This window comes from Salvia hispanica, chromosome 5 (genome assembly GCF_023119035.1).
Source record: "Salvia hispanica cultivar TCC Black 2014 chromosome 5, UniMelb_Shisp_WGS_1.0, whole genome shotgun sequence".
In the NCBI taxonomy this organism is placed as follows: domain Eukaryota; kingdom Viridiplantae; phylum Streptophyta; class Magnoliopsida; order Lamiales; family Lamiaceae; genus Salvia; species Salvia hispanica.
The window spans coordinates 3,346,368-3,359,391 of record NC_062969.1 but is presented as its reverse complement, the minus strand read 5'-3'; the positions used below and the strand labels follow the sequence as shown (position 1 = coordinate 3,359,391).

At 33.5% G+C, this 13,024-nt stretch overlaps 2 protein-coding genes across 2 annotated transcripts; one reads left to right on the top strand and one right to left on the bottom strand.

Moving 5' to 3' along the window:
- Window positions 1-2,455: 2,455 nt before the first annotated feature.
- LOC125186039 lies at window positions 2,456-3,049 on the top strand. The gene has a single exon (XM_048082340.1). It carries the CDS (start codon window positions 2,524-2,526, stop codon window positions 2,875-2,877), a length of 354 nt encoding a protein of 117 aa, XP_047938297.1. The 5' UTR covers window positions 2,456-2,523; the 3' UTR covers window positions 2,878-3,049.
- A 3,474-nt stretch (window positions 3,050-6,523) lies between these two features.
- Window positions 6,524-11,693, bottom strand: LOC125187813 (exonuclease 1). The gene is made up of 15 exons (XM_048084456.1): window positions 11,459-11,693; window positions 10,767-10,886; window positions 10,422-10,545; window positions 10,135-10,272; window positions 9,815-10,024; window positions 9,547-9,722; window positions 9,378-9,450; window positions 9,172-9,295; window positions 8,611-8,711; window positions 8,432-8,486; window positions 7,725-8,356; window positions 7,597-7,624; window positions 7,064-7,274; window positions 6,856-6,983; window positions 6,524-6,770 (listed from the first exon to the last, which is right to left on the bottom strand). Exons 1-14 carry the CDS (start codon window positions 11,617-11,619, stop codon window positions 6,968-6,970), a joined length of 2,169 nt encoding a protein of 722 aa, XP_047940413.1. The 5' UTR covers window positions 11,620-11,693; the 3' UTR covers window positions 6,524-6,770; window positions 6,856-6,967.
- Window positions 11,694-13,024: the final 1,331 nt, after the last annotated feature.

Sequence of the window (13,024 nt, the reverse complement as noted above, 5' to 3'; positions counted from 1 at the left end):
CCCAATCACATGTGTGCATCCACTATGCATATACCATATTTAGTAGGCAAAAAATTTCTACAAACTTAATTCATTGGTCATAAATTGATTGCAACACCTTCACTACGTCTCCACCTTCCTAACCTAACCTAATCATAATTAATCCACAAAGGCTAAGTATTAACGTGATTCATAGAAAGCATATCCAAAATTCATCATTTTTTCAACACATAGCCCCCCACACACAAACCCTCTTAACCAACCATAATCTCATGGCATATTTACTTCTTTTTAAAGTGAATGCGATGGATCATAGGCGATGGATCATAGTTAAGAAGAGCTATTAATACTATAAAACATACTTATACCAATATAATACTAATTGATCGTCTCTATTGGAACACCTAATCAAATCTCACTTACACTATTTTAAATGAAAAAGGCAAGATACCCCAACTCCCTTAATTATTTAGATTCGGATTCACTTATTCGTACACAAAATTGTCAAGATTTTGAGAGAATGATCTGTCAAGACTTGACTAATGTAAATAAAATCTTAACTAACACTAAACCCTTAACTTCCATATACTATCTCTTACTATTGAAACGTTGAAATAAGTGAAATGTCTATTGAATTAGTCCAATTATATTGCACACGATGATCGAATTTTAGCTAGTAGTACTATATAGTTGACATAATCAAATTTCTTTCATTGGAAAATGAGCTTATTGGGCAATTTAATTTATACATTTTTTTTGTCAAAAGATTATCCAAACTTGAGCGTGTCCGTGTGTGTATAGTATTCAAAAGGCATAAATTATTGCTACATGATTCTTTAACATACTTTCCATTTAATTAATTGATTTTCAAGATCCTCCATACTTTCAAACTAATTAACGATAAGATATGTACTACGTAATGTGAATAACGAAATTTGACTTCGCCTCTAACCGTATTCTGATATTATCAAGTTCTATAATTATATACTCCCTTAAAACTAGACCACATTTACCATTTTGGGATATCCCTTCAAAATGAACTAATTTTATTCAAGAAAAAAAAATTCTCTCTAATAAGGTGGGTCCCATTTTTCGATAACAATACTCCAATCACTTTTTCTTTCTCTCTCTCTTAATTAACTAATTGTACATTAAAACCCGTGTCATTTCAAATATTGTCTATTTTTTTAGAACGGAGAGAGTTATTACATATTCTCCCCGTGAAGATTTTCTATTGATTCATCCCATTTCTAGACCTGAATTTGATATAGTTCTAGAATACATGACTTTGAGACTAAGCAAGTTATATTTTAGGTTTTAGTATTTATTTTTTAGTTAATAGATTTAGTAGATGGAAAAATATTAAGAGTAATTATTTTTCCTTCTATCAAATTAGGTTTTCCTTTTCTGTTTATTTACTTTTATTTTTATTTTCCTTAAGTTTAGGGTTTCATTTGCCTATATAAAGGCCTTATTGTTGAACTAAAAAGACAAACTTTTGAATATTAATTTTAGTATTTTACATTGAATTTTTATACTCTAAAATTTTCAATTTATTGAATTCTTTATTTACCAGTTCAGTAGTTCCTAGTAAGTTTCTATATCAGAATTTGAATCCCACAAAAAGAAAAAAAGGAAAAAATCCAATTTTTTTGATTGATACATTTTATTCATTACGTATTTAATAATTTTATACGTCAAGTACAACATTTTCAATCGTCACAAAATGTGGATATTATCGAGTGAAGACATGCGTCTTTAAAATGTTAAAACATTTAGAGCAAGCCATGATAAATTGGAGTAACGTATTTATTAGTATAAAATATTGATACATTCCCCCAGTAAAAAAACTTGATACATACGTAGTAGTATAACACAAATGTGAGTACATAATACGCAAGGAATAAGACAAAAGAAAAACAATTAATTCCTTCAAAAAGACAATTAATACGCAAATTAATTGTATTTATTCATAAGCTACAATAGTCATCCACAAAGCCAGCAAAAGCCGTAAGCCTCAAGTTAAACAATTCAAACCTTGTGAGATTTTTAAGTTTTAGAAAAATAAATTACTACCTCCGTCCCTGAAAATTCATCTCATTTTTTCATTTTCTTCCGTCCCCTTAAATTTGTCTCATTTCACTTTTATCATTTTTGGTAGTGTACCTCATATTCCACCAACTCTTTCCTATTCATATTTTATTATAAAACTAATATATAAAAGTAGACTCACAGTCCACGAACTTTTTCAACTCACTTTCCATTACATTTCTTAAAACTTTGCCGATCAAATTGGGACAAATTTTGAGGAACGTAGTAATTAATTTAATCAAAAAAAGAAATACTAGTACTAATCAAAATAAATAAATTAATTAATTTAATCATAAAAAGAGGGGACCTCTTCACAGTGACGCCAGCAATCAAATCGATCTTGCTCTGATTAAACACTCAATCATTCATCCAAATTCCGCTATAAATTCATCCCATTTCCACCATTCCCAGCTCTCCAGCTTCATCCCCATTTTCTAGCTTCAGATTATTACAATGGCAGAAGAGTTCGACGAATCCGAGGTTGTGTTTAACTTTTGCGACGAAGTCGGCTGCGGCGGCGATTTCCAGTTGAATTCGAAGGAATTCAAGAGGGAGAAGATGAAGAGTATTAAGAAGCAGAACTCGACGGTTCCGGTGAGTATCCCGGAGAACGTGTCGTGGCTGCGGTACGATTTGGAAGACTGCGACGGAGAGATGGTGCCGCCGCACGTAATCGTGGGGCGGCGCGTGGCCGGGAAGATGATGGCCTTCTCCGTTTGTACGGGAAACGGGAGGACTCTCAAGGGACGGGATTTGAGCCAAGTCCGTAACTCCATTCTCCGCCTCACCGGCTTTCTCGAAACGTGACGATTGAGAATTGAAATTAATTAATTTAAATTTCAAGTTTTTTTAATGTTTTTTTTTTTTTTGGGATCCATTCTTGTCAGAAATCGATTATAGTGATTGTCGGAATTTCCAAGAATTGTGTCCGTTTGTTGTAAGAAAAATGGAAGAAGGAAAAATATATACAATTGCTTCATTAATTCGCTCAAAAAAGAGGATCAGAGAAAGGGGGGGAAAAGAGTTTTTTTAATGGAGTCATTTTAATTATGTTATAAAAAATTGGAATTATGATTTAATTATTATTGGATGCATGTTACATAAGTTGGAAGGATCCAAATTCCAGGGTGTTAGATTAGGTTTCTGTTAGGGTAAGAAGAGGGTGGGTGGGGCATTACGCCACTTCTGATTCAATAGATCTCATTTTTTCTGTGAAAGTTTGTCCATTTCTGCCTCCCAAGCCACAGCTATGCTACTACTAAAAATAGTTTCATTGTAGGACTAAATTATAAAGCTAGTTGTGGTAACTCCTCCGAATATTATTGAGACAAATTTATTTTAATATGGGCTGTATATTATAAATTCGATTTGTTGAAACAGTGTTCTTGTGATGATATGAGCTCAACGATTTGACAATAGTATATGAATATAAAAACTTTTACATTTTACGAAATTAGTTATAATATTGGCTACTAAGATGTTAAACACTTCATTATTCACGTTCTTTTTTTTTAGCATTAGCCACAATTCATAAGTACTCAAGTCTAAATAGTAGTAGTATTTCTTACTTTTAACAAAATCTGATTTTTTAAAGTTATTAATGAAATTAAAATTGAAATAATACAAGCGTCAGGGTTCTGATTGGGCAATGGTGACGTGTGCTCTTACATGCCATTTTGGAGCATGATGGTCAACAAAGATCCTTCAGTATATATCCGGGTATGCTCTAGTGTTGACTATCGAAGTACGTCATTGCAGTCATTAAGCATATAATTCTTGTGCTTAATGTCTGCAACGACGTACTTCGGCAGACAGCACTAAAACATACCCGGCATGTACTCAATAATCTTTTGTTGCACATGCTCTTAAAAGGTTAATGAGACAAATTAGAAGGTACGGAGCAAGATGGAATTAGCCAAACTGACGTGGCTAATCACACAACACTACGCGTTGCGAGATTAGGAGGCAAAAGCAAACTAATCAAATTAAGTTAATTAAGTGAAGAATATTTTGCTTACTTATCTGAATAAGTGATTGGTCTTACACAATAACAGGTGGTAGGTTAAAATTCCTTTGGAATCTTTCATAAATAGATTGCCTCATTTCAACTATAGAGTATATAAGTAAGTCAGTATTTGTTTAATATGCTCAAAATCTCCATGTCTGATTGTTAATTAAAACTCAAGCATTAGTCATCTAAAACAATTAATAAAATACTGTTTTGTAAACCGCATTACCACGGCATCTCATGATTCTCATCAACTACGTTAATTTTGTCATTTAGTAGCAAACTTAACAAATTAAACTTAGTCATCTTGATCTAAACTAGATAAAATATTTTAGTCTAAACTTTCGAGAGATTTACTAAGGCCACGTAAAAACCATAAATTAATTTGCTACGTGGACAAATTTGAGGCACTAGATTGTTGAAGCTATTAATTTGACATAATTATTTATTCATGGAGGAATTGATTTGTGGTTATTATACTCCTATATAATACTCCTATATGTTTATTCAATCGACCTATCTGTAAACTCTAAAATATTATCTGTGACAGAGAAGGCTTGCTGAGGTGGGCCTAGTTTATTACTCCATGAACTTCCAAATCAAGAAAGAAAGGAAATAAAAAATGTTGAGCTTTTTATATTTAAACTTTGGTTAATAAGTATGTTGATGACTCAATCTTCTAAGTGATACATAAGATCTTCTCTTGCTGGTGGTTGGGGAGAAAATATAAATAGTCATAGTAGTTATAATTAAAAATTAAAGTCCTAGTTTAAATTTTATACAGTATACTGCAAAAGTATTTTGGTTATAATATGACAGATTAATCATAATATCGTCTAATTTTTGTTGGAAATTATTGGGCTAACACATGACAAACTTAACGTGTATAGTTAGGAGAGTACTTTAAAAATAAATCAAAGTTAAATTAATAATCTCTTTTCAACCTCATGCTGCAACATGACACATATAATGCAAAATAACAACGCTATAATTTACAACAAATATTAGTAGACATTGTAGATGAATAATTCGTGGATTGCATTGTATATTGTCTATTTTGCATTATACACATAGAATGTCTAATGCAAAATAAACTATCTATAATGCAAATTGTAAACGGATTTACACAGATAGCATTATAGACTATAGATTTTGCATTATAGATAATTTGTTTGCATTATAGTGTTGTTATTTCGCATTATATGTGTCATGTGGCAGCACAAGGTTGGAAGTGCATGATCGATTAATATGGAAATATTAAATTGTAACTTCTTTTTGGGTGCGGTGCGGTGGGGTGGGGAACCCAATAAAGAGATGGAGCGATGGTGTTTAAATTTACCCTTTTCTTTTCGATGTAAAAGAAGATTAATAATATTCCATTTATTCATATGATTACTCGAAGTTTTGACATATTAAATATTGAAGAAGCGTCCTAGATAAACTAAGTTGCGCTTCATCTTCAGAATTCAGACCTTTTATTGAGATAGCTTTCATTGTTTGGATGTATACGATAGGACATGTTAGGCTTTTTTCAATGATCAATATGGAACAAAAGATAATCATCTTGAAGTCGTATATCTGCATCCACAAATGGCGACATGATTTGTGAAAGCTATGTAAAACTTACGATAATTTGCGTATTGTAATAACATTGCTAGATGATCAGTATTGTGATTAGATTGCCAATTATGCCCGCTAATGCTTGCAATTGGATCACATAATTAGTAATCAATACAATTTACTTTCCGTTAGGATAGCGACTATGACATCTTTATATGATTATATACTTTAACAAAAAAGAGTGGTGCTAAATATCTCCACATTATCATCACCCACACAAGATTAGATTATTAAATTAAGTGTTAATTATTAATAAAAAGAAGCATGGAGCCAAAATCTACAAAGATAAAAGGTCAATTTGATAAAGTACAACTTACATATAAAGAGTAAGGGCCAAAACTGATCATGAACATATGCCCATTTTATGATTTTGGTCTTATATTTTATCTTTTGAATTTTTGCATCCTTGACATTTCAATTCGGATCACAATACACTAACAATTCCGTCAATTTTTAAACAGTTTAAACCCGATTTTGACCGATTTTTAAATGGTTTTAATCCGAATGAAACTATTTAAACCATAAAAATCGGTCAAAATCGGGTAAAAACCGTTTAAAATTGACGAAATTGTTAGTGTAGGACCAATTGTGATCTCAATTGAAATGTTCAGGATGCAAAATTTTAAAAGATAAAGTATATGACTAAAATCATGAAATTGACATATGTCCAGGACCGGTTTTAGCTTTTACTCGACATACAAAACTAAATTAGTTAATTTCTATATTGATCATTTTTATGGCTATGCATAAAGCTTAGTCATAATTGCCTCAATATGGTCAATCAGCTCATCCAAGATCTGTTTTTTTTTTCAGAAAAAATGACCGCATAAGAGTTTGCAAAGGTTTTCAATAGGACTAGGAAAAAGTAATTTCCTTTTTTCTGAACAAAAATTTAAGTTACAATATCTGGATGATGATGAGGGCACACCTAACTAAGGTTACCACTATGCTTGAGGTAGGAATTCATAGATATTGAACAAAATATCATGGACTTCTGGATTTCTTGACATTTGTGTGAATGGAAGCAAGAAGCAGCAGCAATGAACATGCATCTCAGATCTCTAACTGAGCCCTGAAACAAAACAGAAAAGGATAGTAAAAGGTTAATTAAAATTCAATGACAGACATGAATGAGAAAGATTAAAGTTCTTAACAACCTTTTATATTGATGCATTTGGACCAAAACTTAAAACTTTAAGCTTTATGGTATCTTGATGCTTCTGGGGATGCATAAACAAGTTTCCTCAGATAAATGTGAAGGGTTGAGCTTCATTGTATAGATCTCCTAGTTCAAACAAGAGGTGGCATAGTTGAGGCTCTTTATCTTTGTGGAAAAAAGGGACGCATTATTGGTATGCTTTTCACCTTCGCTTGAAGTTGTTCTTTATATCTTTTAGAGGGGCACGAAGACCACTAGCACGAGAGCCAGATGCACTGTATCTAAATGATGATATCACTGCTACAAACTTTTCCATTGATTTCTCTGCTATATTAGAATAACGCCCCAAATGACTAATATCGGAGCCAAACTTTCCATCTTGAGGTGTCTCTTCATCCTCGGGATCGGAAGAGTAACCTGAAAGGGTAATGTTGTCTTAAAAACAATGTCATGGCACTCAAGCTTGAAAGAAGTATATGCAACTTAGGCTATGAACGCTAGTGTTACTGGGAATAAGCTTTGCATACTATCAGAAACTAATAGAGGCCAAGAGAGAAACTGAAGCACATTGTACAACTAAACGATTCAATCCTTTCTGAAGCAGACACTTTCATGTTGAACTTCTCTTTGACAAAATAGTGCGTAACATGATGTAATTATCTATCTCAACTAGGAATTATCTGAAACAAAATTGAAGAATATCCTTTTTCTCAGCACATATATTTAAAAGCAAATGTACCTGATCTCCAGTTGTTATCATTTGCATCCTGCAGCATATGGGATATAAATTATATAGCCAATAGTACTTGAGAATCAGATATAGAATACAACATATAATAAAGATCAGGACTAAGAAGAAGCACGTACACTTGGACTTTCAGTTTGAGCTAACTTTCTTTTCTTTGCCGTGCATTCTAATGAATCATCAGTTGACAGCCCCTGGTGACTGTTATTGTGAGACTCATCAGCAACGCCACTGATTGTCTTGTCTTTGGAAAGGTGATTCTCATTTACAGAAGTTTCTTTGAAAAAAGAACTCCTCACTCTGTGTTTTGGGTACTCGACTATTTTTTTTGACTCACCATCATTGTCTACGTCAGACAAGTTTGAACTGCGAGCCTGGAAGGAGTACTTCTCGAAAAGATTGCTTGTCTGACCATTAGCATTTTGCTTGATGCTGGGCCGAAAATAAGGACTACGTAAAGTGATTCTCTTCTCCTCCGTTTTGCATGTTTTCTCAGATGCAACTGTGTCGATTTTGTTATCACTACTGTTGTACACATCACTCTCATTTTCCTTCCCTGTCTCTTCGTTAGGTTTTTTCATAAAATATGAGCTTCTCACTATAACATTTTTATTTCCTGATGTCGCCTTTCCATTTTCTTGATTAGAGTCAAGATCCTTGTGCAAGGAGATACAAGGCTTACACACTGAATTTTGCAGTGATGTAAGTGGTAGCATTTCTTTATCTCCCATGACTCCTCTCTTGCTAAGTGGCCCTATACATGTACAAAAAAATCAGTAGGCACTGATTTGCAGAAATAGCTTCTTATCTGTAGAAATGTCATTCTCACCGTGATTATGTTCCCCCAAAACCTTCAAATCATCAGTTTCAGAGCCATGCTTTTCCTAAAACAGAAATACCAAAAATAGTTAGCAAATGGCAGATTGTGAGAGAAATAAAAATGTCTGATCTTTAAATTGGTAGCTGGCCCTCTGATAAGCAGGCATATTATATTCAATTAGAACTGACCTCATGTAAACCTAGGCTAGGACTGGAAGATTTGTTGTTGTTTTCATTTGGTACACTTCGAGGGGCCCTGAATTTCCTCTTTGCCTCAAGAGAAGCAAAGCCTTATAATGTCAAGGAAAAGCCAACTTTTCTTAATCCTCTAAAGAGGTGTGAGATAAATAGTAAAAGAAACAAGAAATAAATTGTGTTCCTTGCATGCTTTTCTTAACCCTCTCATATTACACTTGTTGTAAGAACACGAAATCACTGCAAAAACTATCAAACCAAATGTGATATAGGTTCAAGGTAACTATAGACCATGGAATTTGATGAGATTTAGACGTAAGAAACATGTACATCCTATTGCCTTACATGAGTCACATGACAAGGGTTAGGGACTCAGGAGCATATATAAAGCAAAAATTGAACCTGCACTTAACGTTAACAAGAAGGAAAATAGGATGTTCTTAAAGAGTTCAACCTAGGCTCCATGGCTTTAGTGTAAGGGTGCATGCAACAAAACTAACCAGCTGCGTGAAAATGAGAGAATGATAAACTAAAAAAATTGCCTTGATTGGATACAGAAGTAGTTTGTGAGAATATTTTTCTGCACAGGCAAATCAATCTTCTTCCTTTCACCGTCAGGCTTGAAAAACTTGAGCTGGTAAGTTGCTTGAAGTGTCTTTTCAGCAGCACCAGATTCTATCTACTTATCAAAAGAAGATAATTAAAGAGGAGCTCATGGTGTGCACAATACTTCTAAATCAATGAAAAAGTATAAGTCATACTTGAATGGGATCTTTAGTGATAGGATCTATGTCTCCTTCTGCAATGCCTTTAGCCACATGCTGGGGCAATGACGTGATTCTAGTTAAGGTATCCTTCTAGCAAAGCATGGAGGGATATGTGCTTGTGTAGATCAATTTACTAATTATGCAATCTATAGCAAAAGGATATGGGCCTAAGAAGTCTAAATCTTCATCAGCAATGGCAACTGGCTCAGACAGATGTACAATATCGTCACTAATAGGATCATAAACGCGTTGATGCTTGAAAGTCAAAATTGCTTTCTTGAATGATTCCTCATAAAGTGGAGTTACATCAACGCTGTTGTATTTCAAGTGCTTGATGACCTGCATCAAGGTATAATATATAGTAACCAAACTTTAATGTGAATCAACTGACAGAAAGCATCAAAATGCCTATAATAAGGGAATGATTATACATTCTCGTGATTTTTAAACTTCTTCATCAGAGCGTGAGCTTTTTTCAGGCCCATTCCTGGGAGAGATGGCAGATAGTCGCACCCACTTAAAATGCACATCTCCAACAGCATCATTTGGGTGAATCCCTCTAAATTTAGTTCTTTGTTGTGTTGCAGCATGGCACTCTTAAACTCAACACCTTGCCCGAATTTATCCATTTTGTAGATGATCTGTGTTATACAGTACAGGTTCATGAGAATATAACAAGAATAGATACACGAAAATATAAGTACAATGCCTATGGAATAATCAGAACAAAGCATGAGCAAGTAAAACTCACTCTTGGGCAACCAAATGCAATTAAATCTGAATCTTCTGTTATAACAGCTTCAACATGTTTGCTGACTGCCAAAAATGTCATTTGTGCATCTGCCTCATAAGGTGCAACAACATAAGCAATATTTTCTTGCTTTAAGACCTGTTAACAATTAAGAACAAGCAGATAGAATGTCAAAGGAACGGAAGGCAAAAGAGTGTTAAGTTCTAGCGCCATAAAGGGTTTAAAATAACCCCACAATATACTTGGAAAAATGCTTCGCAATTTCAGAACATTAAAAGCTATTCCACCTGAATAAGGTCATAAGCAATTGAAGGTGATATATCAACAGCCTTCTGGTAGCTTTCAAATGCAGCCTTTAGATTTCCATTTGACTCATGTTCCATAGCACGGGAAAGGTTTTCTCTTCTAGACCTGCAAATAACAAATGTGAGAAAGATAGAAATTACTCAACGTGAATCATCAAATAGAGGTCAAGGGTACACCGTAAAGAAATTAGGGAGTATGGAAGCTAAAAGAACATGACTGCAAGGACCATGCGACAGAAACTGGTACTTCAGAAACTCTATTGCTTATAACCAGCCGAACATATTAAGCCAATCAAACGGAGAAAATTGATGGACAGAATTTGATACCTTGCTCGCTTAATCTCTTGCTCGTTCTTCATTGGTAGAGGACCCCCATCAAACACAAGAATGGGTTTGACACCGTAATGACGTAGCATATTCACCCTATGCATACAGTAGTTAATGTGCCTGAAAAACCAAGATAGAATCACAATATGTCATCTTATCTTTCAACTTAGCATTAGAATTAGCAGATACTAACAATCTTCTTCTTCAATCTACATAACAGATTTCGTTCAAGTGATCAAACAACCAGACAATTTTGAAAACACACTTTCATTAAACAGGTAAGAAAGATCTATGTCTCAAGTGGATATTGCAAAACACTTATCTCAAGCCCATTCTACTAAAACCCTTCAACAAGAATGCCATATAATTGAACTAAACCATTATTTTAGCTATGGGAAATTAATCAGTGGCAATTTAAAAGAGATTCACCAAAAAGTGTTCTTAACATCTCTAATAAAGCAAGCAACTTCTTCAGATCCATGAAGAACAAAAAAGATACTCATAACCCAAAATTAATTGCTTAAAATTGAAGGAATCAAAGTGATATAAACATGGGGGTCTGCATACTAAAACCCATTTTCTCCCTTCCATAAACACAGAAACCCGGAAATTCTCAGATTCAAGACAAAGACCCAAAATACGCGCATTGACGAAGATGAAAAATTAATCGAGAGGCAACAATGTGAAAGTACTTGGATGTGGGCTGGCCTTTGCAGAGCTCAGTGCTGCAAGAAAGGGCGCCTTTGTGCAGCCAAGAATACGTATCGACGGCAACGAAACAACCCTCCAGATCCTTAATGTGAATCGGATTCATGATTGATTTCAGAAGCGGCAACAACCCTTGAATACCCATCGCCAAACTTGATCGATAATTCAAATGTTCTCGATGATTACAGACCGATGCGAAATCCCATTGCCCTTTCTTGCGCGAAACAGAAACTTTATCTAGGAAATTCAGGACTCCATTTTGGAGGGAGGGAATGGGCGGGAAAATGTTGAATTACACAGTACCAGTGGGAATTGGGATTGCAGATGAAAATTCTTACATTTTGGGGGTAATTTTCGGAATTACTTAATAAATACTACTAATGGACTAGGCTTTTGCTGTAAAATGATATTGGGCTTCTTGTATCCCTCTCCAAGAGGCCCAGTAATGAATTAGTGAGCGAAATCATTATTCGTTAATCTTCCTTACCTTAAAGACATAATGCCAGATTAGTAGAAAATAAGAAAGAAAAACAAAAGAAAAACGGAGTTAAAATAATATTTATGGATAACAAGACTTTATTATTAATAGTAGGCATATATATTCGGCCGATTTTGGTTCTAACTGTCCGGTTGATTGGATAACTGGTTACAATTTTGGTTCTAACTAGCCGGTTGATTGGTTCTAACCGGTAGAACCAATCGGTTCCTATAGCAACTGAAGAACCGATTTTTTCATTTAATTCTAATTCAAATTTATTTGAGTAAAACTTTAAAAATAATTCAATATTGGAAAAAATTAATAATCCAGTATCAACAAATATAACATTTAAAAATTTTAATACCTAATCATTCAAATGATCATACAACACATACCAATCAAGTCCTATATATTTTGATAAGATCAGTCCACTCTAATATCGAAATATTATTTGGAAACCAGAAAGGAGATCCTTGGTCTAATATTGAAGATCATCACGTGGAGAAGTAGTGAGCCATCTGCAATTCTTTAGAGAAACAAGAAGGTAATTAATTCTTTCGTATAAAGCATGCTTTAGGTTTCAATTAATCAAAAGCATGATTTAATTCAAGCTATATGCATGATACATGTGATAATTGGCCGAATATAATTTGTCTAAATAATCTGCTAAATAGATCTAAAACTCAGTTTTTTTGTTGCAAAACCTATTAATATTTATACTAAAATGAGTTTGAGTTTAATATAAATGGTTGGATATGTATAACTAAAATAATGCTAATAGATAATATTATATTCGTATTTATTACTTTCATATTGATAATTTTTCAATTGGTGAAAAAAAATCAAACTAATATATAAAAATACATATTGGGTGTATTCTTATTTATGACAGTAGATAAATAGATGGAATCCCCAAAATCATTAAAAATATACTTCATCTTTCTCATAATATATCTAGAGATTTTTGGAATGATATGAGTTTTGATATATAATTGGCTAAGGAAGAGATAGATATGGAGAAAATGTGATTGTTAATGTAGAATGAGTTCACTTTAATAGAGAAAAAAATTAC

Bases quoted from the DNA above. Each gene is read 5' to 3' on its own strand.
- LOC125186039 (XM_048082340.1), top strand. From the start codon at position 2,524: ATGGCAGAAGAGTTCGACGAATCCGAGGTTGTGTTTAACTTTTGCGAC.
- LOC125187813 (XM_048084456.1), bottom strand. From the start codon at position 11,619: ATGGGTATTCAAGGGTTGTTGCCGCTTCTGAAATCAATCATGAATCCG. The intron at 10,273-10,421 runs GTGGAATAGCTT...AATTGTTAACAG, and splicing joins TTGCTTATGACCTTATTCAG to GTCTTAAAGCAAGAAAATAT. The intron at 10,025-10,134 runs GTGAGTTTTACT...TGTATAACACAG, and splicing joins TTGCATTTGGTTGCCCAAGA to ATCATCTACAAAATGGATAA.